Source organism: Mobula hypostoma, chromosome 1 (genome assembly GCF_963921235.1).
Source record: "Mobula hypostoma chromosome 1, sMobHyp1.1, whole genome shotgun sequence".
Taxonomy (NCBI): domain Eukaryota; kingdom Metazoa; phylum Chordata; class Chondrichthyes; order Myliobatiformes; family Myliobatidae; genus Mobula; species Mobula hypostoma.
The window spans coordinates 249,925,509-249,941,354 of NC_086097.1; the positions used below are offsets into that span (position 1 = coordinate 249,925,509).

The following is a 15,846-nucleotide window of genomic DNA, read 5'->3' on the forward strand; positions in this document are numbered from 1 at the left end:
CTGATGGAGCACACTGATTCTGATGCCTCTCTCCTGGGCAATTCTAAACAAGTGATACCATGGTTGGAGGTTTAGTCCTTGATACGACTGAGGACATGCAGCTTCCTCGGTGACTTGGACTTGCAGCATTCCACATTAACAATGTCCAACGGGTCCTTGCGATCACAAGAAAAGTAACTAAGTCGATCACTGCATATGGCCTTCATGTACCAACTCTTCCGACACCTATCTGACGCAGCCAGCAGTACAATTTGCGCCGTCCAGCTCCTTCAGTTTCTTAGCCAACGAGCAACTTACTGATGCAGTAGACCCGCAGTATTTTAAGTTATTATCGTCCAATAGAGCCTTGTGATCATAAAAAATCTGTTTTAAGAGGGACAGTACCACCTTTAGTTGACCCAATAGAAGGTGCTACAATCAAACATACAGCCTGCTGACTCTCTAAAGAGCCACAGTGTGGATTGCCACAATTTTGGCAATAATGTCATAGGTGGCATGGCTTGTACCATGCAGTGCTAAGCAGTCTCATTACCGAACATCTCCAACGCTGAGGTCATATTAATCCTTTTGCGAAGGTCATGTACGCACACCGACACACTCATTTCAGAATTCCTTTTTTAAAACCACACACTTAACATGATCCCGCGGGACCTGACTAGGCCCAGGACAACTTTTTAATATGCTCTCATATGATTCAACCTGGTCGGGGTATCCTTTTTCATGTGCTCCCACAAGATCTGACCCAGCCTAGGGCAATGTCTTTAATGTGCTCCTGTGGTATCAGACCCTGCCCAAGGCAACTTCTTTTTAATATGCTCCAAAGATTCATCCCAGTTCAGGACAACTTCTCTTTAACATGCTCCCACAAAATCTGACCCCATTCTCGTTTCCATCTCTCACCTTCTCTCTTTACCTGCCCATCATCTCCCTCTGGTGTTCCTCTGCCTTCCCCCTTTTCCATGGTCTTCTATCCTCTCCTGTCAGATTCTATCTCCTCCAGTCATTTATCTCTTTCACCAATCAATTTCCCAGCTCTTTACTTCACCCCTCCCCTCTCCCAGTTTCACTTATCACCTGGCACCTTGTACTTCTTCCTCCTCTCCCACCCCCACCTGCTTACCCTCACTTCTCCCCTTCCTTTTCCGTCCTGAAGAAGGGTCTCAGCCCAAAGTGTTCCCATAGATGATGCCTGACTTGCTGAGTTCCTCCAGCATTTTGCATGTGTTGTCTAGGATTTAGGATTGATCAACTACTGGAACTCAATTCCTTTCTCTTGTATAACAAAGTCAAGGGTTCAAAGTAAATTTATTATCAAATATACAATTCTGAGATTCAGTTTCTTGTGGGCATTCACAGTAATTCCTGAAAAAGATAATAGAATTAATGAAAGACAGCACCCAACAGGACGGACAAACAGCCAAATGTACAAAAGGCATCAAATAGTCCAAATACAAAAGATAATAGTTTCCTCAGCACTACTAGCCCCTCCACCTATATTTGTATCATCAGCAAACTTAGCCACAAAGCCATCTTATTCCATAATCCAAATCGTTGATGTGCAATGTAAAATGAACCAGCCCCAACATGGACCCCTGTGGAACATCACTGGTAACCGGCAGCCAAACAGAGTAGGATCCCTTTATTCCCACTCTCTGTTTCCTGCCAATTAGCCAACGCTCTATCCACGTATGTAACTTTCCCGTAATTCCATGGGCTCTTGTTTAGCAGCCTCATGTGCGGCACCTTGTCAAAGGCCTTCTGAAAATCCAAAAACACAACATCCACTGCATCCCCCTTGTCTAGCCTACTTGTAATTTCCTCAAAAAATTGCAATAGATTTGTCAGGCAGGATTTTCCTTTAAGGAAATCATGCTGAGTTCTGCCTATCTTGTCATATGCCTCCAGGTACTCCGTAACCTCATCCTTGACAATCGACTCCAACAACTTCCCAACCACCGATGTCAAGCTAACAGGTCTATACTTTCCTTTTTGCTTCCTTGCCCCCTTCTTAAATGGCGGAGTGACATTTGCAATCTTCCAGTCCTCTGGAACCATGCCAGAATTTATCGTCTTTTGAAAGATCATCGTTAATGCCTCGGCAATCTCCACAGCTACTTCCTTCAGAACACGCGGGTGCATTCCATCTGGTCTGGGAGCTCTATCTACCTTTAGGCTATTCAGCTTCCTGAATACTTTCTCTGTCGAAATTGTGACTGCGCACACTTCTCTTCCCTGCCACCCTTGAGTGTCCAGTATACTGCTGATGTCTTCCTCAGTGAAGACTGATGCAAAATACTCGTTCAGTTCCTCTGCCATCTCCTTATCTCCCATTACAATTTCTCCAGCATCATTTTCTATGGGTCCTATATCTACTCTCACCTGTCTTTTACTCTTTATATGCTTGAAAAAGCTTCTTGATATTATTTGCTAGCTTCCTTTCATAGTTCACCTTTTCCCTCTTAATAGAGCACAGGAACAGGCCCTTTGGCCCACAATGTTTTGCCAAACCAGTTAAATTAGTAATCAAATGGCTAACTAAACTAATCCCCTCTGCCTATATAATTTTCATACCCAAAATGCTGGTGGAACGCAGCAGGCCAGGCAGCACCTATAGGAAGAGGTACAGTCGACGTTTCGGGTCCGAAACATCGACTGTACCTCTTCCTATAGATGCTGCCTGGCCTGCTGCGTTCCACCAGCATTTTATGTGTGTTGCTTGAATTTCCAGCATCTGCAGATTTCCTCATGTTAATGTTCATATCCTTTCATTTTCCTCACATTCACGTAGATGTCTCTTAAAAGTCCCTAATGCATCTGCCTCTACCATCACCCCAAGTGGCACATTCCAGGCACCCACCACTCTGTGTGTCAAAAAAAAGCATCTGCCCCTTCACATTGCCCGTGGAGCTATTCCCTGTCCCTTAAATTCATGCTCTCTGGTATTAGACATTTCAACCCTGGGAAAAAGGTACCGTTTGTATATTCTGTTGATGCCTCTCTTAATGTTTCAACCGCCATCAGATCTCCCCTCAGATCTATCCTTGTCTGGACATTATGTTCACCCTTATCTTCCAGCGACTTCCACACCCCCCTGTATGAGCCATTTCTGCCCTGGGGAAAGGACTGGTGGTCTACTCTATCTATGCCTCTTGTATTCCTTCATGTACTGGAGAATGAAAGTAATCTGCGGGTTGGTTTTTGGATTATATCAGCACTGTTTTATTTATTTAGAGACACTGCACGGAACAAGCCCCTCAGGCTGCACCGCCCAGGAGCCTCCGATTTAACTCTACCCATTGTAAATTGTCCTGTGACTAATTAACTGATAGGCCTTTGGACTGTGGGTGGAAATTGGGGGACATGGACAAAACCCACGCATTCCACGGGGAGGACTTACAGCCCCTTACAGAGGGCGTTGGAATTGAACTCTGCACTCAGACCCCTGAGCTGTTATAGCGTTATGCTAACTGCTAGCTGTGATGACCATGTAGTACTTGGATTCTACATGTCCTACTAGTCTGAGGGCAATGTTATCCCGTCCAACATTAAATAAATCTAAAATATGAAGTATCAGTACTTTGATTGGTATTAACTGATTCTTTGTGTTGCAGTATACAAGGGCAGAGTTACTTGAAAGAATTCAAGCTAGTGAGCAGGAGCTAATGCAGCAATTGCAGCTGTTACGTGCCTACAGGATTGAGGGTGAGTTGGAAGAATAGGAACTTGATGCATTGTAGTGAACTTTTTACCAAGGTGGCCATTTTCCAGCTTCCCTGCTGTAATTCTGACTTAAAAGTATAGTTCTCCGTGGGTAGTGGGTTCTCGATCTCAGACTTTCCCTGCGGCCTGATGTTTCATTATGTGCACCTTTGGGGTGGGGCCTTGTGGATGACTTGGGTCCTCGCCAATGTCAGGCCAGCAGGCAGTGGCCCCTGCACTCACTCGCTCTCTCTCGCGTTCCCACTCTCTCCCGCTCTCTCTCTCTCTCTCATATGTTGGGATGGACAGCAGTTTTTGATGGATTCTTTGGAGACTTTGTTATTGCTTGCGCGGGGGGTGCGGTTTGATGCGAGTGGGGGGGAGGGTTGATGTTTTTGCTGCTGCTCATGTGACGGGGGGAATGGCTTTGGGATTCTCACGTTTTCTGTCATTCATTCTTTGGGGATTTTTTTTCTGTTTTGTGGGTGTCGCCAAAGAGTAAGAATTTCAGGTTGTATACTGTATACATTTTCTGATATTAACTTGGACTGTTGAACTGTAAAACCCTGTGCAAAAATGCTACTAAACAGAAGAGATTGTGTGGATACTGAAAATACAGAATATATGCACACTACAGGATAAACTCCTCAGGTCAGGCAGCATCTATGGAGAGAAATGAACAGTCCATGTTTCTTTTTTTTTAAATTTTATTTGGATAAGGAGTTCACAATTATCATGTACTTTTTTCACACATATAACCTTTTCCATTTTTTTATATGTATAAAACTACAATTATTTATACATTCTTAAGTACACATTGAGATGATATAAAAGCAAAATAAACATTTAAATAGATAATTATGTACTGTGGTAAATCTAACCTATTAGGCTAAGTAATGAAATTAGTTGTTAAGAAAAATGGTAATAATAGTTTCCATACAACCCTTCTGGACCATTTCCACTGGTCCAAAATGTTGCATACAAGCCTTTATACCAACCATTGTAGGTGTTTATATCCCAATTTGTTCGTGCTTGTTCCTGCCCGCAGACATAATTATCCAATCCCTATGTACTTATTTACTTAATTTTTTCATTTTTTTTATCCCTTTCCCAAATCTTTCCCTTTACTTGTGTTAATTCTCTATTTTCTAAAAAAAAACAACAACAACAAACATTTAGACTAGGGGTGCTTACGTTAGCAATATTACTGTGTTGATGAGAAGAGCAATATAAACCATTAGGAGAGTCATCTAAAGTCTGCTCGCATTGGGGTTATATATTCAATCCATTTATTCCAGATTTGATAAAATGTTTCTTTTTGAGTTCTCAGGGAGTAGGTCAACTTTTCCATTTTAAATATTTCCAAGATAATTTCGTACCAATCTTCTAATGTAGGTGGTATTGGATTTAGCCATTTTCTAGTGATTGATTTCTTACTTGCCGCTAAGAGGGCCTGCAGCAACTTTATATCTTCCTTCTGTTCAAGGAACAATACATGCCCCAAATAGAGCGTCTCAAAGTTCAGAGGTATCTGGGACCTAAGTACCTTAACTAATGTTCTATGAATACCTTCCCAAAATAGACTTAATTTAGGGCAATCCCAGAAAATATGAAAATGATTTGCCTCCTTAGAGCCGCACCTTCTCCAACACATCACATTTGTATCTTTATATTTTTCCTGATATGGGGTCTTGAAGTATCTTATAATGTTTTTTCAACAATGTTCTCTCCAAGTCAAAGAATTAGTCGAGGACCATTGAAAGCTGCAGATTTTCCCCCAAGCCTCCTCTGAAAGTACCAACCCCGCTTCTTTCTCCCACTTCTCTTTAATATACAGTGTATTTACATTTTTAGCATGGGAGAGTGCATTATATAGGCGAGAAACTGATTTACTAGGTATTGAACTGCAAGCCGAATTCAGAATCTTGAAAAATTCTAATTCTACTGTTGATAGGTCTGTATATCTACAACTCTGGTTAACATAGTTTCGTATTTGAAGGTACCTAAAAAAGTCATTATGTTCTAGGCCATGTTTGTCCTGCAGGATTTGGAAACTTTGTAATACTCTTTTATCTATAAATGAGAGGTAGGTTGTAAGACCTTTCTTTATCCATAGCTCAAATCTTTTATCTCCTCTGTTGGGAAGGAATTCGGTATCATATGCACACCATCTAAAGAGTTTTAGCATGTTATTAATTCCACATGAATTAACCACCTTCTGCCATACTTTTAATGTAAGATTTATCCAAGCATTATTAAATTTTTCCAACTGGGCCATCAATCCCTTGTCAGCTATTGAGGCCTGAAGAGGAAAACTGTCAACTAATCCAAATTCTATTTCCTTCATCTAGCCTTATATTCCCTATTACACCAATATAACAGAGGGGTTATCTGTGAGGCATAAAAATAATTTCTCAGGCAAGGAAGAACCATACCTCCTCTTTCCTTCCCTAACTGTAAAGTGTTATATCGAATTCTAGGTTTCCTTCCTTGCCAAATGAAGCGGGAAATCCATTTGTCCCATTCCCTGAATTGATTATCATCCACCTCCACTGGTAAAGTATGGAAAAGATATAATAACCGAGGAAGAATATTCATTTTTATAGTATTTATCCTTGAATTTAAACTTAAAAAGGGGATAAGATTCCATCTATGCATATCTGCTTTTATCTCTGAGATTAATGGCCCATAATTTACCTGTGACAGTGTTGAAAGATCCTTCGGCAGGGTTATTCCTAAATATTTTAATGATTTAGCTTCCCACTTAAGATCGTATGTATCCTGCAATTTTTTGGATGGTGTATAATTTAGGGACATAACCTGCGTTTTCTTTACATTTATTTTATAACCTGATATTTTCCCAAAGTCATCCAACAGTGTAAACAATCCTATAAATGATTTTTCTGGTTCACTCAGATAGACCAAAACATCATCTGCGAATAACGCCACTTTCTGTTCAATCCCTGCCACCTTGATACCTTTTACGATTTCGCTCTGTCTTATTAGTTGGGCAAGTGGTTCAATATATAGCGCAAAAAGGAGAGGAGAAATTGGGCATCCCTGTCTAGTGCCTCTCTCTAAAATGAAGGAGTCAGAGGTCCCCATTTATCTTAATTCGGGCTGTTGGGCTGTCATACAGAGTTTGAATTACTTTAATAAACCTTTCTTGAAAGCCGAATCTTCCTAACACTCTGTATAGGAATGCCCAACTAACCGAATCAAAAGCTTTCTCAGCGTCCAATCCTACTACCATTGTCTCTGTCTCGTTCTTATTAACCTGTTCTAATATGTGCAGAGTTCTCCTTATGTTGTCCTGTGTTTGTCTTTGTTGAATAAATCCAGTCTGGTCTAAATGGATTAGGCCAGGTAAAAGCTTTTTAAATCTGCGCGCTAATATAGATGTAAATAGTTTGTAATCTAAATTAAGAACACTAATTGGCCGAAAATTGCCACATTCTAGTTTATCTTTACCCTCTTTAGGAATAACTGAAATAATCGCTTCTCTCCAGGAAGGTGGAGTTTCTCCTCTCTGCAAGATCCAATTAAAGGTGTTAAGTAGTAATGGGGCTAACTGTGTCTTCAGGGAGTTGTACCACTCTGAGGTAAACCCATCAGAACCCGGGGACTTTCCAGCCTTTAACCTAGAGATGGCCACGTTCAGTTCTTTGACAGTTACTGGTTCTAATAAACTTTCATTTTGTAAATCTGTAAGTTTAGGTAGATCTAAAAAATTCAATACACTGTCTATATAGGGCTCATTGGGGGCCCGGGGTTGGGAGTACAGCTCTCGATAATACGTTTCAAAACTCTCTTGAATTTTCCCTATTGTACTCTCCACAAGCTTTGTCTTTGGATTCTTTATTTTATGAATTGTATTGTCTGCTTGTTGTTTTCGTAATTTATATGCTAATAATCTAGCTGATTTACCTCCTACTTTATAATTCTTTTGTCTCAGGTAAAGAAAATTTCTTTGAGTTTCCAACGTATAAATATCATCAATTTCACTTTGCAATTTCCTAATTTCCTGTTTTCGATTTGAATTACTTTTGTTGCTATCTACAACTTGAAGTTGTTTTAATTTTCCTTGAAGGTCTGCTAATTTTTGTGCATTGATTTTTTTCATGTGAGTATTAATGGAAATAATTTTCCCTCTCAGTACAGCTTTCAATGTATCCCATAAAATCACTGGTGATGTTTCTCCCGTGTCATTAAGGTCTAGATATTCTTTGATTTCTCCCCTTAATCTCTCCATTACTTTTGGGTTATTAAGTATATGTGAGTTTAGCCTCCATAGTGTTTTCCTCATTTTCCTTTCCCGGATTAGAGACATAGAGACTGGGCTATGATCCGACAGATCAATTGTTGCAATATTACAGTTTTTTATCCTGAGTCTATCTGTATTAAAGATAAAGAAATAGTCTATCCTTGAATAGGCTGAATGAGGGAAAGAGTAATATGTATAATCTTTACTAGTAGGGTGTAATTCCCTCCAGACATCTATAATTCCCAACTCCTCCATCAATGAATTCACTTTCCGAGTCAGAGGTTTATTCTGAGTAACTATTCTTGAAGAATCTAATATAGGATTTAATCTAATATTAAAATCCCCTCCACAAATTACTACCCCTCGAGAACTGACCATTAGGTCAAAAATGTGTCTATAAAATGACCATTCACTACCTGGAGGAGCATAAACATTCAGCAATGTTATTTCTGTACCTTCTATTCTTCCTGTGATTTTTACAAACCGTCCTTCTTTGTCTCTAGTCTCTGAAATATGTTCATAATTAAGAGTACTTGATATTAAAGTAGCTACCCCTCTTTTGTGACTCAATTTATATGATGAATAAAATACATGCTTAAAGCCCATTCTTTTTAATTTTCCATGTTCAGATTGGCTCATATGTGTTTCCTGGAGAAAAGCTATTTGTGCCCTCTCTTTTTTCAATTTAGACATAATCTTATTTCTTTTAATTGGATTCAAAACCCCATTAACATTATAGGAAATTAATTTTACCAATTCAGTTTGCATTTTTCTCTAGTAGAAAAAAAGCACTCTCCTTTTCTAACCAAACAGTAAGCAATCCCTTCTCAACAGTAAACCAAGACATATAACCACACCCTAGACATTTCTGAACGTATAACATTTGAAAATTTTCCCCGACTTCCCACAGTGAGGCCTGAGCACCGACCCGTCTCAGTTCAGAGGGATAACCTCTATCTTCACCCTGTGTTAGAGGGCCCTCAGCAGTTTGAATAATCATAGAGAATTTTCTCCTATTTATGTCTCGACCATATTGCTATCATTCAAGTTATTCCGCCTAGATTATTTTCAATTACCAGTTTTCATTTTACTTTTAAGTCCGATTTACTCTTTTCAGTCATTTCTCTTAATTAATCTGTATTCTCTGTATATTCGCGTCTGAATATTTGCAGCTTTTCCTTGTAGTTTGACACTCTGTTTCGAGTGGAGCGTCCTCGCCCCACTAACTGCCACGACTTCTGCTGAATCCTCTCCAGTAGCGACTCCGGTTGGGTGATAACTTTAATAGGTAGTCCCCGGTCCGCCAGGTCCGATGTTGCCTCCCCCACCGTAGCGTAAGTTTTTGTCCCTTCGTCGTAAAAGACTCTCAGCCGAGCTGGATACAGGGTCTGGAATCTGATGTTGTTTTCCTTCAGGACTCTCCGTGTTTCCGTATATTCCTTCCGTCTGGCAAGAATCCCCGGTGCGTAGTCGTGGTCTAAACTGATTTTACAGTTGTTCCACATGAAACCTTTCTTTTGCCATGCTCTTTTAAGCACCTCTTCCTTCGTTCTGTAACTGAGAAATCTGATCAGAATCGACCTGGGCTGGGCGCCTGCCGGAGGCTGTGGTGCCAACGCGCGGTGAGCCCTTTCTATCTGTAGGTCTTTTGCGGCCGGTATATCAAGGTTCTCTCTAAGCAGCTTCTCCACGAAGGGAATCATCAATCCGGGTTTACCTTCGGTTCCTTCGGGAACTCCGTAGATCCTCACATTTTCCCTTCTCGAGCGGCCTTCTTGATCTATTAGTTTCCACTGGAGTTGGTCTTGTAGCTGCAGCATTTCTGCTATCACCTCCTCTGCATTTTGTAGCTTCTCTTCAATTCCAACAATCCTCGCTTCGGCTTCATCTATCCGCGAGTTAGTTTTTACTATTTCTCCTTTAATATCTTCCAGCTGTTTGCTGTTATCTTGTCGGAACTCGCGAATCTCTCCGAGAATCAAAGACAGAGTCACCGATTCCCCCTCATTATCTCCGTCCTGGCTTGCCGTGGGGGAGCTAGTCCCGTCGCCTTGCTGCATCTCTTTATGTTTATCAGCCTTCGAAGTGGACTTTTTATTCTTGTTCTTAGACATCATCCTTGCCCCTTTTATTAGTATAGTTATGCAATATTAAGTATTTGTCTAAATTCGATTTTGGGGCAGTTTACCTTCTTTTTTGTCGAGAGACCTTTTCCTTACGCCGCCATTCCCTTGATGACCCGGAAGTTCTCCTGACAGTCCATGTTTCATCAGAAGTTCTGATGAACAGTCTCAGCCCAAAACATTGACTGAGCCTGCTGATTTCCACCAGCATTTTGAGGGTGTTGTTATGATGCTGTCAACAAAAAGCGATTAATTATCTCAACTGGGCTCCTTACGAGGATTGATAATTGCTAGCAGTGAAGAAATTCCCTGTTATAGACATACCAGCTGATGTCTGATAACATCTCTAATGATCAAAACAACCAATTAAAGTCAGTGTAGAAATCAAAACCTGAAGATCAAGGGCATTGACCATATGTAATTGGGCAGTAAACTTTCAATTTATCAGCTATTGAGGAGTTTGGTGGAAAAGCCATCTCACAGGCACTCTAGAAATTCCCCCTCTTGGAATCTAACACCACTGTTTGTTCCTCTCCAGAGATGTTGCCAGACCTGCTGAGTTCCTCCAGCATTGTGTGCGTGAATCTGAAATGTTAGCTACGTTTCAGTCTCCACAGGCATGCCCAACTCAGCCAGCATTTTCTGTTCTGAATTCAAAATCAAATTTCAAGCAGAAGTTGCTTGTGGATCAGATTGATCACTTTTCCTGAACAACTTACGTCAGCATTCTTCAGTGGAAACCCAACAATGCAGCAAGCAGTGCATTCAGGCAGAACATTTCAAGACAGGAATCCCACACCTCTGGGTTATTGAACTATCTCTTTTATCCACTCAGTCTATGCCTCCTACCCTATTATACACCTCTATCAAGTCACCTTTCATCTGGATTAGATGCTCTTGTCCATTTATCTAATCCTGAAACTGTCTTCAGCCTCCTCGGAAAGTAGAGGCATTGATGAGCTTTCTTGGCTGCGTAGTTTGCATTCTGAAACCATGTATCTGGACTGGACTTGCATCTGAGGAATGCTTACTCGGGTAATGTAGGATTTGCCTGCAAACTAGTTACAGGCTTTTTGATGGGACTGATTCCGATATCAAACTAGGCAGCAAAACACCCCAGAGAAAAATACATCTCTGAGATCAAATGATATTAAACCAGACTCTGCAATCATGTTATGGTACTTTACCCAGTAATACTGTATGTTCATCGATAAGTGTTAAAGCAGACAGAAGTGATAAGCTTCAGTTCTGTAATCACAGTGTGTGATATTTAACGAACAAGAATTCTTTCGGGTAAATCGCATTCAATGCATAAATAAATCCCCAGTGTTCTTCCACTGAAACTGTGGGTAATCTGACTGAGTGCACTGTTGAAGAGGGTGGCTCGTGAACCTGCTATTGGCTTATCGACCAGAATTAAAATCATAATTAAAATTGGTTATATAAAAACAAGTAAGATTGCAAGATTTAATCAGTGAAGTTGCTCTCCATTAACTACTTGAGCTTTGCTGAAAGTGATATGAGTACTTTTGTGTGTGTACATCTATCTGTTGTTTGTAGCATTTTGTACTTGCTCAATTGGCGAATTAAATTTCATCTGAGAAATTGCCAGCAGATGAAAACCAGTAACTTGTGCTCTATGGGATGTTTTTTCACGTGTTTTTACTAAGTCAAAATTTAAATGACAAATCCATAACCAAAATAGCAAGATGAAGAATATGTTTTTGGGAGGTGTTTTGTACATTGCTGTCCTTTTTCCAAATTAGGGTACTGGAGAATTCTGGAACTTGATTATGAAATGAAGCTTCTGAATCACGTGACTCAGTTGGTTGATTCAGAATCTTGGTCCTTCTCGAAGGTTCCTCTCAGTATTTGCCTTCAAGAACTGGAACTTCTTGAACCAAGGTGAGCGATAAGAACTGTGTGCAAACAAACCATTGGGGTTGGTTCTTTCCTGTGTTTTGGAATAATTTTTCTTCTGTTTATGTCTGTTTCTGAATTTGAAGGCTGTCATTCAATTCATTCTGTGAATTTTTAATCTTATTTTTTTCAACATAGTGAAAAATAATTTATTAGTCCATAGTTTTATTTAAGCTAGACTCTTGTTAATATTTAATTGTTGGTCAGTAAGTGTATGCATTTTCTGTCTGTTCTGGTAAAAGAAAAATAACCCTAAGGATCTCTTGACAGTCAAATACAGATTATAATTCTTTTCCAGCATGCTGTAGTTCAGAGGGTATCATTTAAAGTGTGATTTAATTTCTATCAATGGGACTATACTACCAAACACGTTATTTCTCTCTTCCACTCTTTACGATTCCCTTGTCCATTCATCCGTCCTTACTAACCTTCCTCCTGGCACTTATCCCTGCTAGCAAAAGAAGTGCGATACCTGCCCATTCACCTCCTCCCTTACCTCCATTAGTTACTGGGTCGCCTGCATTGTAAAGCGTTGCGCTGACCACTACATTGTTGTGCCACCTTATTGTCTGACCTGCTGACTATTTCATTTAAAAAAAAGAAATCTGATTTGCAAACTGTAGTTATTTTTCTAATTTAACTGGAAGCTATTTTAAATATAAAAACTTTCCATCCTTTTTCCATTCTTTAAAAAAAAACTTCCAAGGATTGATTGTTTAAGGGTTTTCAAGTTAAGCTGAACCACAGCCATTTTATATTTACTGTTATAAACTGTCTGGTTATCCTGTTCCTCCAACAGGGAAATGATAGAACATTGTCTGAATTGTTATGGCAAACCATACACAAATGAAGGTAAGGCATTGCTTTCTTTGGTCCTTTCTACAAAAGTAAATAGAAAATAATCTTTAAAAAGAAAGGGGTCTCAGCTGAAATGTCCACTGTTTATTCATTCCCATAGATGATCCCTGACCTGAGTTCCTCCAGCATTTTGTATAGAACATAGAATAGTACAGCACAGTACAGGCCCTTCGGCCCACAATGTTGTGCCGACCCTCAAACCCCCTCCTTAATTTCCTCCATATACCTGTCTAGTAGTCTCTTAAACTTCACTAGTGTATTTTGTGTGTGTAACTTCAGAAAATAATATGTTGTCTTTTAACATTGAAATTTGTGTGTGTTTATAGCTGGTCCTATGGGTGATGTGAGGGAGGAACGGGGCTTCTTTTGCAGTTGTTGTTTTGTTGCTTGTTGTGTTCTGTGTTGCTGTGCTGAGCGTTGTGGGAATGCTGTGTTGGGGTCAGAATGAGTGGTGACACTTGTGGGCTGCCCCCAGCACTTCCTTGGGTGTGTTGGTTGTTAATGCAGGTGATGCATTTCACTGTATGTGATAAATAAATCTGAATCTGAATTCTGATTTTCTCCCTATAATTCTCTAAGCAACAGTGGAAATATCAATACTTTGTTTGATCGCTGAGAGCATGATGTTAGACTATTGCTCTGCCTTGTCAATTGAAATTATTACATGATCAGTGAACATGAGGTGATTAATTCTTTCATTTTTATTTGCAAGGGTTGCTGAGAGACATTTTTATGCTGACTGTTGTTCTGCAAGGAAGTTGCTAACTCAGTATAGACCAATTATTAGATGGCACTATTCTTACATGGGTACCTCACTCCTACATCCCTTGCTGTATTTGTCTGATGATACTTGGAGCAGAATTCAACTTGTGCAGGATTTTCTAAAGGTTAAATTGCAGGTTGAGTCAGTGGTGAAGAAGTCAAGTGCAATGTTAGAATTCATTGTAAAAGAACTAGAATTCAAGGGGAGGGACATAATGTTGAGGCATTGATCAGAACACACTCAAGAGTATTGTGAGCAGTTTTCATATCAAATCAAATCTAGTTCATTTATTCAAACCATACATTGATACAGCTGAATGAGACAGTGTATCTGGGGTCAAGGTACAAAGCATTCAAAATAGCAAGCAAACTTCAAAATAGTGATATATGTATGTATATGTGTATGTATGTAATATATATATATATATATATATATGTGTGTGTGTGTGTGTATATATGTATATATATATGTGTATATATGTATGTGTGTGTGTGTGTGTATATATAAAGTCCAAGATCCGGAGCGATGATATCAGACGATCAATCCAGCCATTCATTCCACAGTTCGAACACAGGAGGGCAGCTCTGATGGGAGAGGCCAGGCTCCAGCCGAGCACGAATACCATGCTGTAAATGTTTCTGTCTCTCTCACCTGGTCTACAGCAGCAGGCAAGCCCGAGGCTTGAGGCCTAGTCCTCACTACAGCTGAGGTTACACAGCTCCCACGTCGTCTGTCTTGCCACCAGACAAGGGTAACAGGCCTGCAGCAACTTACATTACCACGGTCCAAAGAGTCTCATGATCATCAGTGAAATGTTTGAGACAGCGTCCCACGGTTACACTGTACCAACTGTGATGTTTCCGAGTAGTGGCAGTGACATAGTCTGCAGTCAGGTCGGCTCCCCAATACATTGGCAGGCTCCTCCGATATCCTGACCATCTCCCTTTTCCAATATCCCAACAGGCTCCTCCAATATCCCGAATGGCTCCTTTCCCAATACCCCAACCAGCTCCTCTGATATCCCGACTAGCTCCTTCTCCAACATGGTGGCTGGCCCCTTGACGTCTCGACCGGCTCCTTCACCAACATCCGGTCGGCCCCTACAACACTTCAGCCGGCTCCTCCTCCAACATCATGGCCAGCCCTTACGACATCTCAACCGACTTCTTCTCCAACATCCCGGTTGGCCCTACAACACCTGATTGCTCCTCCAATGTCACGACCAGCCCCTACGACAACTCGGTTGGCTCCGCCACTGACACCAGTCAGCTACTCCGATCAACGATCAGCTCTGCAGTACCTGATGTTCTTGAAGTAGAATCATCTTGCAATTACAAAAAAAAACAAAGTTTTACAAAGGGTTGGGCCCTGAGAGGCTGCCGCAATCACACATGCCGCTATCCTACTGGAAGAACTGGGCCCCATATTGAATGTGCTGTTATTTGGAGGAGGTTCACGACAATGATCCTGGGAATTAGTGTTAATGTATGAGGAGCATCTGTTGGCTGTGGGACTGTAATGGGAGAATCTCATTGAAACCTACCAAATAATAAAAGGCCTAGATAGAGTGGATATGGAAAGGATGTTTCCAATAGTGGAAGAGTCTAGGACCAAGAGGGCACAGCCACAGAATACAGGAATGTTTCTTTAGAACAGAGAGAAGGTGGACTTTCTTTAGCCTGACAGTAGTGAATCTGTGGAATTTGCTGCCACAGTCTGCTGTGGAGGCCGAGTCATTGCATATATTTGAAATCAAGGTTGATAGATTCTTGATTAGTAAGGCTGCCAAAGGTTATGGGGAGAAGGCAGGAGAACGGGGTTGAGAAAGATAATAAATCAGCAATGATAGAATGGTGGAGTGGACTTGATGGGCTGAATAGTCTAATTCTTCTATGTCTTATGGTTTCTTCATAGTTTGACCTTCATGGCTCGGTGTTGCAGATTCTGAGCACAATTTTTGTCTGCCAGTTCTGTGGTGTGTTTCTTGTTAAGGTTGATCATTTGCAATGAAGGTGATGAAGCAGAATGTGATAGCACCTAGCATGATGCCAATGGCTCACAGCTGCACTGTTTTGTATCGTGGCATTGTTACATCTCAGACAGGGGCCCATTGGATTATCAGTCCATACCAGTTCCAGAAAGTATGAATTTGGTCTGGTTTCCCCGCTCCTTTCAGGGAGCCAACTAATTCGTTCTTCCCTCAAGAACCTGATATTTGC

At 40.7% G+C, this 15,846-nt stretch overlaps 1 protein-coding gene across 1 annotated transcript in view; it reads left to right on the top strand.

Moving 5' to 3' along the window:
* dscc1 (DNA replication and sister chromatid cohesion 1) overlaps positions 1-15,846 on the top strand; it is a 93,254-nt gene that overhangs the window by 49,522 nt on the left and 27,886 nt on the right. Inside the window, exons 5-7 of the mRNA XM_063042435.1 lie at positions 3,612-3,702; positions 11,853-11,991; positions 12,806-12,858. Of these exons, the coding sequence (XP_062898505.1) occupies positions 3,612-3,702; positions 11,853-11,991; positions 12,806-12,858 (283 nt within the window). The remainder of the gene's footprint in view (positions 1-3,611; positions 3,703-11,852; positions 11,992-12,805; positions 12,859-15,846) is intronic.